This window comes from Mytilus edulis, chromosome 12 (assembly GCF_963676685.1).
Source record: "Mytilus edulis chromosome 12, xbMytEdul2.2, whole genome shotgun sequence".
In the NCBI taxonomy this organism is placed as follows: domain Eukaryota; kingdom Metazoa; phylum Mollusca; class Bivalvia; order Mytilida; family Mytilidae; genus Mytilus; species Mytilus edulis.
Genome location: NC_092355.1, coordinates 27146416 through 27164434, shown reverse-complemented (window position 1 = coordinate 27164434; position 18019 = coordinate 27146416). Strand labels below are relative to the sequence as shown.

Genomic DNA, 18019 nt, shown 5'->3' with positions numbered 1-18019 from the left:
AATAACTTCACGAAGGCGAACTTTGAGAAAACCTGCCTTAAAACATAAATTACCCTAGCGATGCACAGATAATATATATAAAAAAAAACAACGTTTTCTATATTTAACTAATATTTAGTAGTACCTACTTTATTAATGAAAATATTGGTTCCACATTAAATAATATCCATGTTTAAAGTTATTCCCTGAATGCCTGAAGGGTAAAATCATTCATCAAATTTCCATGAGTGACATATGTTCCGAAAACCAGGAAAAATAGCGAACTACATTTTTATATTGATCTTACTTTATTAATACAACAATTTAGAAGTTTCTTTCTCATACATCTGTGCACTTTCTATGTTATACAGTGTTTTATATAAAAGGAGAATTAAAATGTTTTTATAAATCGGTGATGTAACGAAATTCACAACTGCAACATGTGGGCTGTTCAGTTGAAGCATGCATTAGAAAATTGAAAGTGCCGGATAATTGTTTAAAAGTTTATACATTTTCTGAAGATTTTGTCATGATTTATAGTTTAATGGATTTAATTAATGGATGATTTGATGGTTGATGTGACAGAAGTAAATCGGTGGATTTTTTTGGATTTTTAACCTTCATGTTATTGTAACGTTAACAATATATATGATACAGCTCATCGAACATATCTCTATTTAAAATTTTAATAGACTAGTGACAATGAATTTGAATTAAGGAGACAAAGTAATTTTCAAAGAAAATTGAATTTGGAACTGATCTGATTAAAACTTTGAAAATCTACGATAAAATCTAGGATATCATATGTTTAATGGTTTTTCTGGTTACTCCTGCTGATCATATACAGTTTCGTTTAAAGACGGGTTTAGTAGTGTTCTTAATAGGCTAATCCATTAAGACAACAGGAAGAAAAAGGATTGGAACCTCTTTACGTTTAGAAATAAAACAATATTCATCATTTGTTCTAGTATAAGAACCTAATTGCTGCTAATTTTGCAAAGATTGGATATAAAGGCATTGATTTTCATTACTATTTTTCGCTAATTTTGTTACAGAATATTTAGATTAGATATTTCCGACTATTTGGTGAAGTTGTATTTCCTGTGTATAGTCGTAAATGATATCTAGTGTAGAAATAGAATAAACCTTTTAGATTGATGTACGTCTTTTGTTCTAAAGAAGAAAAACTTGATATTTTTCCAGAAATTCACTGGATAGTTTGTTTGGATTTAGTGTATAACAATTTTTGGAATACATGTACCGGTAATAGGATTTCAAACTGTATTTTCAATTGAGTGACTCCTATTTGTTGTTAGATGAGATTTTTGTTACAAATTTTAACAACATACATGTATTGGATGAACTTTTATAAAGTTGAACCAGATTTCTGCCGATAGATTTATGGAATGTGTAATATTTTTTTATATGAATACAGTGAACTGGTTTAAACTGTATTAACATACTTTGAGCAAAGTCCATTTTTGTTTCATAAAAATCTAAATTTAAATTCTCACTATGAAATCGATGAGGCGCCAATCATCCTATGTAGTGACGGGGACAAAGTCTGCAGAAGTTGATAAGGAGGGGGATGCATCGACTACAATGCAGCAGGGACATTTCCGAAAGTTAGTTCTCCCTCGCCGATTTTCTACCCCTGCAATGGGTTTTAGGGAAGAGGAGGAGTCTATGGAATCTCGTCATTTGATCGAGGCTGATCAGTTTGTCACTAAACAGTATTTAGAAAAGAAGGGGAAAGGTAGACATGAAACAATCTCTGTTTTCTTTGTACATGTTACGCATGCATATATTATTATTTGGTGAATAAGGTTGGAATAGAATTCAAAGTTTTTGAAAATTTGTACTGATTTATTTCAGAATCACATTGTTGTCCAGGTAACTATAATTGAACATATGCATGCAAGTTCCAGTTTACATTATGTCTGATTTTAACCTGATTTTCAAGATTTGACACAATTTGTAGCATTTGCAGGGGACCAGACATTTCCAGTTTTGAGCTAGGTAAAGGAAGTGGAGGGGCAAGCTCAAGTCTATACTGTAAACTGAAGAAAATTATTGTGATTTTTGAAGAATTGTCAAAAATGCTAGATTAATTATTATAATTTCAGGAAAATCTGTGTACAAATATATGTATCTAATTCAAAATGTTTGTTCTTATTGTAGCGATCTCATCCAGTGGCATTATTCGCATGAATAAAACCTGGCAATAATTTCAGAATTTACAGTATATGTTTGGGGTAGTTAAAGATAGTTCTACCTCTATCATATCTTAAGTTTTGTATTTGAACTATATAATATCCTTTGTTTTTCTATGACAGTGGAACAATAATTATCTGTATCTTTTATATTGTACATTTTCAGGAGCACAAGTGGCCACCAGTTTATTACAACAGAGAGCCAATGATGTCAGAAGTAACCGAGTCAACTGGCAGTCCTATCTACAGTAAGTTCTTGTAATATTTACAGATTTTGATGATCATCTGATTTTTTCACTTGATCCAGTACGCCGTAAGTGAGAAAAGCAATCAAGGTGGGATGACCAATGATAATTTGTTTATCGCTATTTTACCTATTGGGACATTGTTAATTTCATTGACTTAGGACGGCATGTGTGCTCTTAGTTCACTCTATTGTGCTGAGAATGAAAATTTTAAGTCAGTAAGATAAAAGGAAAATTTTGTAAAATAGAAATAATGTTGCCTATATAATTAAAAAAAGATGTGGTATGATTGCCAATGAGACAACTCTCCACAAGACCCCAAATGACACAGAAAATAACAGTTATAGGTCACCATATGGCTTCCAACAATGAGCAAAGCCCATATATCACACACATGACATAGTCTGCTATAAATAGCCACAATATCACAATTATAAAACAATTCAACCAAGAAAGCTAATGGCCTGATTTACATACAATATAATAAACATTAAACAAATATGTAACGTTTCTTGTAACACAGTAACATACGACAATCACTGACCTACAAGCTCCTGACTTGGGACAGGCATATACATACAGAATTTGGTGAGGTAAAATACCATATACAATGTAGCATAGTTTTACCCCTTTTCTTCAAGTGGGGCTATATTGTAATTGACCTGTCAAACCATCCCTCCCTCACTACATTAGTCCATTAATATTTTTGTTGCACATTTCTTAAAAATTATTTCCTGTAAATAGAATGGTAAGTAACTTGACAGTGATGAGTTTTAATGTATTGGCACTTTTTGTTTCTCTTCAGATACATACTTTCTGCTTGCTACTCTAAATTTTTCAACAACAAAAAATTCATCCACTTTTGGACCATTGATTTTTTTGGGTGGATAGTTATTTCATTGGCAGTTATACCACATTTCATTATTTTTGTGGACAGTTTTATGTTAATTATATTTGATATTTAATTGATTTATATAATGATTATTTCATGTTACAGAGGACAGATGATATCACATGAAGATTTCCAGTTTATATCAAAGTTTGACAATGCTAATTCAGAAGTCAAGAATGCCATTCTTATGGATAATCCACAACAGGTATATAAATGTAAAAAAGAAGATGTGGTATGATTGCCAATGAGACAACTCTCCACAAGAGACCAAAATGGCACAGAAATTAACAACATCATGTAGAAGGTTAGGAACTATAGTTCAATATATAGCCTTCAATAATGAGCAAAATCCAAACCAAATAGTAAGCTGTAAAAGGCTTCCAAATGACAAAATTAAATAGATTGAACCCTGGATATGTTTGACTCCTGTCTTAATTGACTAGCAATTGTATTCATCTGTCCTGATGTTCAGTAGTTGTCATTTGTGGATGTGTCCTAAGTGTATCCTGTTTTTGTATATAGATTAGACTGTTGGCTTTCCCGCTTTATTGGTTTTACACTAGTAATTTTTGAATAGCATGCTGTTCAGTGTGACCCAGGCTTCATGTTGAAGACCATACCTTAACCTATAATGGTTTACTTTAATGAATTGTGACTTGGATTGATAGTTGTCTCATTGGCACTCATACCACATCTTCCTATATCAATACAGTATTGTCCATTTGTGGAAAAATTATGGCATTGATTATAATAAGGAATCTGTATTTTTATCATTCATTGTTTTTTTTTAGGGGTTTTGCAATATTACTTGTTCCAAACAGAATTTAACAAGGATTATTACAACTGTATATCATTATTTGTCTAATTTAAGGGACATTGACTCCTGTAAAAAACATCTGCTATTTTATTCATAAACCAGATCAGATTATAAATCAGCAGTTACAATGATTAATTTAGTGTCAATACTTTACATACTGTACATGAACATTTGAGTTTTTGCAAATAATTTTCAAGATTAGGTCTTGATTAAGATTTTTTTAAATTTTTTTTATATTAAAACACATGTGTGAGATTCAACTTTTAAAAGAACTACTCCATTTATAGTTTTGATTGTTTGAAAATGCTGAATTGACCTATCGCTGAGGGGTTTGATTGGAGGGGTTACATATTCATGAACATAAATTTGAAAATTGACAAAAAAGCTTCTTAAATCCCTTGTTTTTAATTTCTGTTGTGTTGTTCCGATTCTGTGTGTATTATTAATAGCCTACTGTTTGTCATTCTATCTTTATTATCCAGTAATTCAATATTTATACATTTTACATACTGTTTGTTTCAGTTTGCCAAGACGATGTTTAGTCTAATGAACAGAATAGCTAAAGACCAGACTTTACAGTATATATTGACCATGTTAGATGATGTTCTTCAGGTATGACTTTTAGTAGGTCTGAAACTATACTCTTAAGTAACTATACTATTGATTTTAGATATAAAGGCCATTGTTTGGTTTTTGGCATTAGTAATTCAAAAATCTTTTATTAAGAACACAAAAGACAGAGAGTGTGAAGATTGAAAGGGAAAGCCTTTTATCATTTTGACTAATAAAAACAAATTAGAAAAACAGAAATAAGGAAAATTACCCCATTTTGTCAACATGAATGTATAAAATGTATATTTGGATTACAAGAAAGGTTCTAAGAAAACAACGCTAAAGCTCTCACTAAGTTGCTGTATCTTTTATTGTGTCGACTAGTTTCTCCACAAATGTGTTGTCAGAACCAACTACAGTGAAACCTGATAAAACCGAACCCTGAATAAACCGAAAACCTGTCTAATCCAAACTTGTTCTGAAGACCAATCATATCACATTTTATGCATTGTGAACCTGATCAAACCGAATACCTGCCAAAACCGAACAAAATCTCAAGTCCCGAAAGGGTTCGGTTTAGTCAGGTTTCACTGTATATATATATATGGGATAGACAACTGCAACAAACCGTTAGGTATACACTTCAGCTATCCTACCATACAACTACCATAGATAGGTGTTAATTGATACACCTACCGTAGATAGGTGTTGGTTTACTTTTATCTTTCATGTATTTTTTTTAAGCCCAAAGGTAGATTGGTTGACTAATATGAAAATGTCAAATTTTAATACCAAACAAATTTTGTGTGAAAAAGAAATTTATTTATTGGTTGTAAAACGAAAATGAGATAAAATATTATGATGCATCAAAACTGTTGTTAATTATGTTATTAAATTGATTGCCACCTGTCAAGGGTCAATAAAATAAACCAATTAATTTTTACCTGACTTTTTCAAAATGATTTCTGATTGAGATCAGATTTTTTTAACTATTATTTGTTTTATCTTTATTGAGGAATGTATAATGCATAGTTGATGTGTGTAAAGGAGAGTTTAATTAATGTCAGTTGTTCTACATGTGTTGAATCAGTGTAAATGGGCAAATTATTCAAATAATGAATAACTAATCTTAATTTTAATATTTTCTAATTCAATGAAAACATTGCACATTTCTTGTTAATCACCATATTTCAAATATTTTTATTTTTCAGGATGATAAAGGCAGGGTAGAAATATTTAAAGAATATTCCAGGAAGAACAAAGAATCTGTCTGGGTTCCATTTCTACACCTTCTAAATAGGGATGACAGATTTATTGTAAATCAGGTAAGATTTATTAAATCTTTAATGAAGTTTCCATTGAAAAGTGCTGATGTAAACACTTATTTGTTAGCTATGGGCCCAAAGACCACTGTATAAGGTTAAAAACTGGTAGTGTGTTTTAAATTTCACTATTAGGAATTATACAGTTTTGTCAACAAATCAGTTGGGGAAAAAAACTCATTAAACGATTATATATTCTTGAATTGAAATTTTCCACACAAAAAAAATTGAGAAACAAGAAAATCATTAAAAATATGTGAAATAGATCAAGGGAAATAACTCTGGGTCATTGAATATTCATTCACTAGTTTAATGATATATTCTGAGATTTAGTAGACTTATTGAAAATAATAACATGTCAGTTGACAGTTTATTTAACAGACTTGATAATTTGTCATATTACATGTTATTCATTTGATACCAGTGTTAAAGCACAGTAAATCCTCCTTTCTTTCAAAAAATATTCCATATTTTCATTATTTCGAAAGTTGTCTCCCATGTCATGGAGTTGCTTTGAAAGTTATTTTGTGTTTATCTGTTCTGTATCACTGAAATTTACTTGTGCATATTTTTTTGTTGGGGGAGGGGTGTGGTTGTGATATAAGAAGAAGTCGAAAATTTAATAATAGGATATGAAAAATGAAATGATAATCAAATCGGGGAAATATGAGAAAGAGAATACTAAATTACAAGTTTTGGTTGAATTTAGATGTCTGAATAAAGATTGAATGACTTTTTTATCATACTATTATATCTTTTACAGACTAGCAGAATAATAGCCAAGATAGCATGCTGGGGAAAAGAGCTGATGGGATTAGAAGATCTCAAATTTTATTTGAACTGGCTGAAGGATCAACTCAGACTTCCAGTAAGTAGTAGTAGTAGTAGTAGAAAGATAAAGTTAATATGAATTACAGTTAACTCTCGTTGTCTTGGTTGACTCGAAATTTCGGATGAGTCGAAGTTTTCATGTGGTCCCGAACTTTATTCCATACAAAGGTATGTAATTCGACTCCTGATGAGTCGAAATTTCAGTTGAGTCGTACTAAATTTACGGTCCCAAGGTTAACAAAAGCATTCAAAATTCATTTTTTATCTCGAACTAATATACATATGTCAAAATACACGTGTAATTAAATTTCTGGTCACTGACCACTGTATTGATATATGACATGCTATTTCCATGAGTGTTTACCTAAGATTATCTTTTATAGAAATTTTATAAATAATTAGTGATACATTGTTAATGTTCATGAAAAAGTTTTTAAAATGTTTACAAAACAATTAATTTGTGATATACACTAATGAGCTTGGGTGTGTATAAAGTGAGAATTATGGCTTCCGTTGATGATCACCTAAAAACTACTCAAACCGCGTCTTGAATCTTGTTAGATTTTCTTTTGAAAAGAAAGAGTGAGATATTATTTTATTTTATTTGAATAAGTAAAAAAAATGTCATTATAATAACATGAATAATAAAAGACTGTGACATACAAATACATCGATCTGATACTAGAATATCGATCCCCTGGCCATATTCACCCAGATTTATTTTAGCTTTACCAAGCTGAGCAAGAGTTGTGTCCCTTATATTGTCGAACTTCCGGTGTTGGTTTGAGTCAAACGGTCAAACTACGTGTATCTCGAAATATTTCTCTGGTCCGGCTGACTTCGACATAACGAGAGTCAACTGTATATAGTACACATGTATAACACTTTCATACACAAGTAAAAAATTAGTCCCTTCTCTCCTTATCTTGTGTTATTGGATGACATCTTTGTCCTCAGTCATAAAACTGTACTCAGTACTTGGAGTACAAAATTTGTGGTCGAAACACTAAATCAAGTATTTTGATTGGTTGATTCCAGAGTCTGAGTACAAAAATCATACTTGAAAGTGTTATGACGACAAGTCCTGGTGTCATGGCTTGACATAAATCTAGAATAATATCATTCTTCTTATTTGCCTATAATAAAATTGATTCCATTAAAATTATGGAATTTGTCACATGACACAGTCCATTACACCTCAGAATAATTTTGTAACATATAGTGAGAAGTTAAAACCAGGATATTTTATACAGTAAATAAACTCATCATAGATACCAGGATTACATTTTGTTTTTATGCCAAACGCACGTTTTGTCTACAAAAGACTCATCAGTGATGCTCAAATTTAAAAAAGTTAAAAAGAGCCACATCACTATTGTTTGATTTTGTTCCAAAATTTACTTTAAAGCTGATGATTGCTCCTGTTTGTGACCAATAGCATAGTACACCACTGCTCTACAGGTCAATTAAGATCTAATTTTGTGAGAGAAAAAAACCTTTCTGCACAAGTATTTTTAAAATATACTTTTTTTCTTTTTTTTTTAAATCGTAGTCAAGTTTTCCTGAGGAAGGTAAATCAAGAAAAGTGATTCGACCACACCTAATTTATACATTGTAAAGGGTTATGTTAATTTGAAAGGAGTACTGTATTTAAGTATGCTTAATACAGGACCTTTACAAATTTACTCATAAATTGGATGTATGACTTCATATGTCTTATGTGTTTTGTTATTATACTTTTTAGGGAAATGAGTACATGCAGACAGCAGCAAGATGTTTACAGATGATGTTACGTATAGATAAATATAGACAGGTCTTTGTTGACGTGGACGGCATATCAACGTAAGTTACAGATGATGCTACGTATAGATAAATATAGACAGGTCTTTGTTGACCTGGACGGCATATCAACGTAAGTTACAGATGATGCTACATATAGATAAATATAGACAGGTCTTTGTTGACGTGGACGGCATATCAACGTAAGTTACAGATGATGCTACGTATAGATAAATATAGACAGGTCTTTGTTGACGTGGACGGCATATCAATGTAAGTTACAGATGATGCTACGTATAGATAAATATAGACAGGTCTTTGTTGACGTGGACGGCATATCAACGTAAGTTACAGATGATGCTACGTATAGATAAATATAGACAGGTCTTTGTTGACGTGGACGGCATATCAACGTAGGTTTTCAGAGTACTGATATATCTATATAGAGCATGAAAATGGTTTTAGATTAACTTTAAAATAAGATGTGAAGTTCACCTGATGAGTCTTAAAATGTGATTTCAATGCTTTTTAATTAGAGAAGATACAAAAAGAGTAATTATGTTGCCTTTTGATTAGCAAAGAAGGTATAATTCTTCAATCCTATTTAACACGGAAACAATAACTCAACAAACAAAATTGAACAATATAAAAATTTATGTAAACATAAAAAGTATGATAATTAACCTCTTTCCTTTCAAACAATCAAATAATATTGATACCATACTGGCTTTTTTTATTAAACACTTTTTGTCATCTGTTTTGAAATATTATTTTATAGACAGTTCTTTAAGCCCAGGATCGACCGAGAATTAACTATTGTTTTTATTTAAATACCAGAATTGTGATGGGTTTGGTTGGATCTAAAGCATTGTTATATTTATATTTACAGAATTGTGATGGTTTTGGTGGGATCTAAAGCAGGCTTTCAAATACAGTACCAGCTTATATTCTGTTTATGGTGTCTGACCTTTAACCCTTTCTTGGCAGAGAAAATGAATAAGTAAGTACACCTTGCTAAAAGAAATAAAGTTTTACAGGTTTTAATAAAAAAAAAATGAGTGCTTGTGGAAATTATATTTTAGTTACTGTTGTTTGTACACATGTTACTAGCATTTAAAAATTGGCACAGCAATAGGTAAATGTTTCTTTATTGAACCATAAAGGATGACCATATACACAAATTTAAAGGCAGTTTCAGCAAGTATCCCAGATACTAGAAATTTGATTAGACATTTTTTCTTTAAGATCACCTCTAATGCTACAGAAATTTGAATTACATTTTATATCCAGTGGCGGATCTAGAAAATTTCATAAGTGGGGGCTGGCTGCCTAAGGAGGGGGGGATCCTGTCACGCTACAGTGATTCCCTATATAATCAACCAAATTTTTCTCATAAGTTGGGGCCTAGCCCCCCCTTCTAAATCCGCCTCTGATATCAACATACAAAACAAGAATTTAAATGATATGCATTTTTTTACAATAGACAAACAGTTAATGCATTGCCAAACTGTCAAACAAAATATAAATATATTTGTACTGGGCTTCAGAAAAAAAAAACCAATATAAAATTTGTTATGTCGCTCATTAAATGATTCGGATGTCATCATAAAAAAAACATTGTGTAACAAAGGAACATTAAATGTGTATTATCATGTGAACAGTTATCTCCCCTAAAACTGTATCATCTTTTTAATAAAGTGGATTTTTATGTGCAATTATCAATCTATTTAATAAAAGCTCAATATTTTTACAGATTTCAAGTGATTCCAACATTAGCAGATATATTAAGTGAAACAGTGAAGGAGAAAGTTTCCAGGATCATTCTAGCTACTTATAGAGTAAGTCTTAATCATTATTCAAGTACTTAATAGAGTATGGTAGTCTTATTATTATATTCAATAATGATTATCTCCCTTTTAAAAAAAAATTAATAAGACATCAATAACTTTGTCTAACAAAAGTATCAGTAGAAATATTTGGAAAATGTTTTATTTATTTTACTGATGTTAAAAAATTAAAGACTTTGCCATTGCTTAATATGGGAATTGCTCAATTGATAAAAACTTTGTCAATTTGCTTTGTGATAATTGAAGTGGAATAAAACTGGTCAAAAATTGCTCTGTTTTGTGCAGATGGGTTTTTGTATTGTAGTCAGAAGAAAATGTGGGAGGCATACATTTTTATGTTTAAAAAAACTTAAATTATAAACCCACATTAAAAGTATACTGTTCATCATTCAGCACATGTTTTCCGTCAATCTGTCCCATATTTTTATGCCCCACCTACGATAGTAGAGGGGCATTATGTTTTCTGGTCTGTGGCTCCGTTCGTCCGTTCGTCCATCCGTCTGTCTGTGGTTCCGTTCGTCCGTCCAGGTTAAAGTTTTTGGTCAAGGTATTTTTTGATGAAGCTGAAGTCCAATCAACTTGAAACTTAGTACACTTGTTGCCTATGAGATGATCTTTCTAATTTTAATGCCAAAATGGTATCCGTGTACTTTGGACACATTCTTGTTTTTGTCAAATTTTTCTCAGGAACTACAAATCAAGACTTTCTGACATTAAGATTCAACCTTTATGTGAGCATGCTTTTCTGTCATATGCCTTCAAATATTTACTAACTGGTTACCGAAGATTTGTAGTTTACAGTTCAAATTATTCAATTTTAGAATTTACTAGAGAAGCCAGAAGAGAAAGAGGTTGTGACGGACCATGCCCTATCAATGGTCCAATGTAAAGTTATAAAACAATTAGAATTACTGGATTCAAGAAAGTTTGATGATCAAGACATAGTAGATGATATAGAATTCCTATCAGAAAAACTACAGTCTTCTATTCAGGATCTCAGGTAAGGGAAGGAACTCCTGATAGAACAGGGTTGATCAAGACATGGTGGATGCTATAGAATTACTATTTTCAAAGAGTGACATAAAATTATCAAAAAAATGATGTTGTCAAGTGTAAGAACATGTTAAGACTAAGGACTGTGGTATATTTGCCAATCAAAAAAACTATTCACAGAATAACATGGATTTGAGCAACTATTAGTCACTTTAAACAACGAGCAAAATACATACTTTATAGTCAGCTTACCACATCTTTCCTACAAAAATAGATTCTGCTTAATTACTGTCTATAAATTCAATTATATCAAATTATCTATATTAGACATATTAATAGAATATTTACCTTCCAATTATTTCAGTTCCTTTGATGAATACACAACTGAGGTGAAGTCTGGTAGATTGGAATGGAGCCCTGTACATAAATCTGATAGATTCTGGAGGGAAAACTGTATCAGACTGAACGAGAAAAATTATGAATTATTAAAGTAAGTATTAACTGTACAGTGTTTGACAATAATAAAAGAAGATGTGGGGTATACATCAATGAGACAGCAACCAAACAACATAAAAAACCAAAGGACAAAATATAAAATTGAGAAAGGAAATGGGGAATGTGTCAAAGCAACAACAACCCGACCATAGAGCAGACAACAGTCTATAACACTTCTTGACACTGTTATGTTTACTTTTCTGTTCTATTTCATTGTAAAAAAATGTAAGTTTTGACATTACAGCAGATTTCATTGAGTGTGTATCCAAAGGTAATATCGTTGGTTAGCTTGCTTGTTAGCTGAACCGTGAAGTCATTGTTAGGTCATGTAAACTACCCTCCTTTAAGAGTAGACTAGTCCGGCTGATAACCAATCTATCTGTCTGTTGAACTAGGCTACTTCGAAAGAAGGGTAGTATACCTGACCTGATAATGAATTCACGGTTCAGCTAACAAGCAAGCTAACCAAAGATACTACCTTTGGCTACATACTCAATGAAATCTGCTGTAAGTTGGCATGACACATGTTTCTGTTGTTACATTCATCATATTGTGACCATGAATATTGGAAACAAATGCTTAAAAATTTTGTGATTGTCAACTTGAAGGACCTAAAGGAATCTGTATATATGGGAATTATTCATTTTTGGAGGAAATGCTTTGCGAACTTCTTTGAATTAAAAATATGGTGTATTTTTTTTTGCAGTGTTGCAGAATTGATATGTAATTCTTTATTTTCAGAATTTTAGTGAAGTTATTAGAAACAAGTAAAGATCCTTTAATTTTGTCAGTCGCAGCACATGATCTTGGAGAATATGTACGACATTATCCTAGAGGCAAAAAGTAAGTTTTCTTAAATAGTAGTTGGTACAGAAAATGCAACTGCATAGTTCATACTAATAAATTGAGAATGGAAATGAGGAATGTGTAAAAAAAACTACAACAAGCAAACCTGAAGACAGGAAACAGCCCAAAGTCAACAATAGAATTCTAAGTTAATAGATATAGGAAGATGTGGTGTGAGTGCCAATGAGACAACTCTCCATCCAAATAACAATTTAAAAAAAGTAAAGGTAAGGCCTTCAACACAGAGCCTTGGCTCACACCGAACAACAAGCTATAAAGGGCCCCAAAATTACTAGTGTAAAACCATTCAAACGCGAAAACCAACGGTCTAAGCTATATAAAAAAACAAGAAACGAGAAACACGTATAAATCACATAAACAAACGACAACTACTGTACATTTGTTTGCAAGCAAATATGTTTCATGCTATCGTTTGATCTCCATGGTTTGTAATATTGTATTGTTACATTTCTAAACATTTTCTGAAATTGTAATAATAACAAAATTCTTAGTTTTATCCATAAATGAATAAAATGTTAAAAACTTGGAACTTAGATATATATCAGTTGCAATTCTTGATGAGTTAGCATGTGAAATCACAAAACAAATAGAATTCTTTGAAACCCATAGAAGGTTGGATATTTGCTGATATATTATTGAAATTCTGATTTTTTACAGTGTAATAGAGCAGTTAGGAGGTAAACAGTTAGTGATGCAGTACCTATCACATGAAGATCCCAATGTCAGATTTGAGGCTTTGATAGCTGTACAGAAACTGATGGTACACAACTGGTATGTATATTCCTATACCCCCACTTACACAGTGGGTGGCATTTATCAATCACCTAGTCCAATCTTCTGTCTGGCTCCCTCTTTAACTTTTGTTACATATTTTTCAACCGTCATTATCATGAAGTTAATTGGTATTTGTTCTGAAACATGAAAATATGTATTTGTACTGTGTTTAGAATGATTGGTTAGTCTGCAAAGCAGTCACTTTTTGTTTGACTACAATTTGGATTTAATTTTACACCCAGGTATTTAATTGTTAGGTTGTAAAAAAGAGTTAAGAGTTGATGATGGCAGACAAAAATATAATTGCAAAAATACCAAACTTCAAGGTGATTCATAAAGGAAAAGTTTGTAAAAACTGAAAAAACCAATAGGTTTGACAGACTATATCAACCAAAAAACAAAAACAAATTATTCCTCACTTTGTACAAAGGGAGACAAATTTGTAATTTCTACTTTTTCGTTGTTTTTTATGTATCTTGTTGTCTATTGATTTCAAATCCTTGGAATCTTATTAAAAACCTATGGGAAGTAACTGGTACATTAAATAATAGTTGTATTCGTTCTATTCATTCTATTTTATTTACCCTTGAGAGGGATTTAAAGCTTTATAAGCATACAAATTGTTCAATCATTATCATTATGTTTCACATATTTTTTTAACAAAAATTCTGTTGTGCCAAATATTCAAACTTAACATCGATTAAAAGAATAATGTACATACATTCTGGAAATATCAAATTCTTGATTTATAAGTCCCCAAAAAAATGCTGAAAAATTATCAATTATTAAATTATATGAAAAGAAGATGTGGTATGATTACCAATGAGACAACTCTCGAACCCCATTTTCTAAAAAAATGTTAGCAACTGGCACAAAATGTTTCAGTTAGATTTAGATCAAAATGTTAATAAAATTATGTATTTTGAAAAACAAAGTGAAAGAAGTTTTCTTTATTTTTTTAATGTAGCATATCTTTTGTGTTTGCAATTTGGCTGAAATACGGTGTTAAATTGATTACAAACTAAAAAACAATAATTGAATCAATAGATGAATATTCAATGAACAACCTACTATACCATGAACAACCTACTATACCATGAACAACCTACTATACCATGAACAACCTACTATACCGTGAACAACCTACTATACCATGAACAACCTACTATACCATGAACAACCTACTATACCGTGAACAACCTACTATACCATGAACAACCTACTATACCATGAACAACCTACTATACCAATAAGCAAAACACAGATATACCAGTAGGTTTACTTGAATCTACATTATCAACATCAAAATAATTGTTTTCAATATTTTTTTCAGGGAATACCTTGGCAGACAGTTAGAAGCTAGTGATAAACCTAAAGACTCTACACAGCTTGTGTCGGCTAAAGCTTAGTTAAAACATTCCATTATATAGTTTGTAAAACAATTCAATAGATCTTAATGTGATGTCAGAGAATATATGACATATATCTAGAGGATTATTGTGATATTATGAAAAATATGTTGATAGACTACATTCCTCCCTTGGCAAAATGTGAGGAGTCTTTGTTAAAAATTTTTATGATGTGTGTTTGTTTATAATAATATAAAAGTTGAAGAGCACTATGTGAGTAGTACTGTAAATTTTATAGTTTTTGCTTGCGTTCATTTATGCGATCTTTGAACGTAAGACCCAAATACAAGATTAACTATTGCCAATTCAGGGAAATAGCTGCATTCACATGATGCTATTGAAATTTAAAATGAATAATATTCATTCCGTATAATTTTTAGCTTTAATTCCTGTATTTACAACTTGTTTAAATGTAGGGGACACTTTCTTAGGGTGCTAAAAAGCATTACTCTTAATGTAACCAGCTTTCATTCTAATGGTAGGTTCATCCTTATCCTAGAGAAATACAGAGAATTCTGACATAAAGATGTCTCTAAACACAATAGCTCCAATGGAACTGACTTCAAAGAGATATTAATTATGTGAATAAGCAGAATAAAATTAAGCAAAAATATATTATCACTAGTGCTGTTAATTATGTGTTTTGGCATAACCTATACATTTTATAAATCGTTATCCCAAGTCAAGTCTAGCTCTAGCAATCCTCTCATCTTGGTATGTCCCATCAAAAAATTCATGAATGTTGAAAAATTAATCATAATCAGTATTTGTTAGATATTATATATGGTTTTATAAATATAATAATAAAATTGCTTTGAGTCCCAAAAATCAGAAAGAAACATTAGTAAATTATACTTGCAAATTGACGAGGTACATTGAAAACTGATCCATTTGGACCAGAGAATTTAAGGGAGAGAATGTAAATATATATGTAAATTATCTCCCTTGGATACATTTGTAAAAGGAATTTTATTGACTAAATTCCCATGACATGGCTGGAATTCCATATATTATTGTAAATGTTGTATTCAAGAGAGATGATAGTGATTGTATGTATGCAATAGTAAAGAGTCTAGTCAAATTGTGTTACTTGTTTTTATATCCTACATGTTATGCACCATCAAATGGATTTTTTCTTTCTTTTTGAAAAAAATTATATTTCCATGTATAGCAACAACATTACTTAAAATCTACTTCATATTTTTAAGACTTTACAACATATTTGTGCTTTCAAAATCAATTTTTATCATGTTCTCCTTTAACAAGTGATTTATATCCCCCTTTTTTTTTTTAGCAAAAGAACCTAACAGGATAAAGTAAATTTTTAACCTGATTTGTTCAGATGAAAAAAAAACCAACCATTTTTGTGTCTGTCCCAAGTCAGGTTCTTTATTAGTCTTGCATGATTTTAATTCTAGTCCACTTATATGTTTTGGAGTTTAGTATGACATCCATTTTTAACCGGATTTTTGTGACAAAAATGTCGGTTATTGATTTGGGGATGTACGGCGGGCGGGCGGGCGGGCGGCAATCAAATGTTGTCCGTGCACTAACTCATGAACCGTTCAACCAAAGCTTTTAAAATTTTAATATGTTATTACTGACAACTATTCGAAGGTCAAGTTCAATAATGGCGATTTTGACTTTTACCGTTCAGGAGTTATGGTTCTTGAAAGATTGAAAAATGGAGTTGTCCGTGCATTTACGCATGAACTGTTCTACCAAAGCTTCCCAAATTTTAATATGTTGTTACTTATGAAAGAATGGAGGTCAAGTTCAATAATGACGAATTTGACTTTTACCGTTCAGGAGTTATGGTTCTTGAAAGATTGAAAAATGGAGTTTCCAGTCGTGTCCGTGCATTTATGCATGAACTGTTCTACCAAAGCTTCCGAAATTTTAATATGCTGTTACTGATGACAAAATGGAGGTCAAGTTCAATAATGACGATTTTGACTGTTACCGTTCAGGAGTTATGGTTCTTGAAAGATTGAAAAATGGTGTTTCCCGTCGTGTCCGTGCATTTTCTCATGAACCATTCAACCAAAATTTGAAATTTTAATATGTTGTTACGGATGACAAAATAGAGGTCAACTTCAATAATGACGATTTTGACTTTTACCGTTCAGGAGTTATGGTTCTTGAAAGATCGTAAAATGGCGTTTCCATTCAGGTTGTTGCATTTACTCATGAACCATTCAATCTAAGCTTTTCAAATTTTAATATGTTGATACTGATGACAAAATGGAGGTCAAATTTGATATTGACGATTTTCACTTTCACCATTCATCAGTAATGGTTCTTGTGATATTGCCAGGACACAAATAAATGTTAATAAATCCGGTTTACTGTCGTTGTGACAGCCTCTTGTTACTGAACTAGTACACATTTTTATTTGGGTGCCAGTTGAAGCCCGACTTTCGGGTGCAGGATTATCTCGCTGTTTTGAAGACCCATTGGTGGCCTTCGGTTGTTATCTGATTTTGGTTGGATTGTTGTCTTTTTGACAAATTCCCCATTTCCATTCTCAATTTTAAATACATGACAAATAATCTGTCTTCTGTATTTGATATCAGCTGGTAGACAAGTTTTCAAGAAATATTTTTAGAAACAATTCATATGGACTCAAAACTCAGTACACAAAACTGTAAACCAACTTTTTTGCAGATACTTTATTTCACATTTATCCATTTCTAGATATCGATTTGATTTCTTAATTTTCAAATTTACATAATGTATTTTAATCGGGGAAGAGCCAATTTTTATGTTATCAGGTCTCTAAAGTTCTGCAAAAATCAGTTAGTTTTAGTTACCATAATGACATATATATGCTTCAACTTTAAACACAATTAAGTTAAATACGTTAAGTTAGATAAGAACGTTGGTTCATTTCATTCTAGTTTTACCTACAAAGGCTAAATAAGGACTTCCAAGGGTAAACCGCAATTCCCGCAGTTTCTGTGAGATTTTTGGGTTTATCTCTTCTTTTTATCGATTTGTAAGA

The 18019-nt window shown here is 31.4% G+C and overlaps 1 protein-coding gene across 6 annotated transcripts in view; it reads left to right on the top strand.

The window, feature by feature from the left end:
* LOC139498180 (V-type proton ATPase subunit H-like) overlaps positions 1-16096 on the top strand; it is a 30290-nt gene extending 14194 nt beyond the window's left edge. For 4 of the 6 annotated variants that reach the window (XM_071286520.1, XM_071286523.1, XM_071286522.1 and 1 more), the window contains 13 exons: positions 2359-2440; positions 3435-3534; positions 4669-4758; positions 5910-6023; positions 6784-6888; positions 8596-8693; positions 9520-9630; positions 10384-10468; positions 11299-11477; positions 11835-11960; positions 12707-12808; positions 13490-13603; positions 14940-16096. In XM_071286520.1, coding sequence (XP_071142621.1) covers positions 2359-2440; positions 3435-3534; positions 4669-4758; positions 5910-6023; positions 6784-6888; positions 8596-8693; positions 9520-9630; positions 10384-10468; positions 11299-11477; positions 11835-11960; positions 12707-12808; positions 13490-13603; positions 14940-15015 — 1382 coding nt within the window. In that variant the 3' untranslated portion in view covers positions 15016-16096. Of the gene's footprint in view, positions 1-320; positions 1736-1854; positions 1873-2358; positions 2441-3434; positions 3535-4668; positions 4759-5909; positions 6024-6783; positions 6889-8595; positions 8694-9519; positions 9631-10383; positions 10469-11298; positions 11478-11834; positions 11961-12706; positions 12809-13489; positions 13604-14939 lie in introns of those variants that run through there. The other 2 variants (XM_071286521.1, XM_071286519.1) reach the window with 2 other exon arrangements.
* Positions 16097-18019: the final 1923 nt, after the last annotated feature.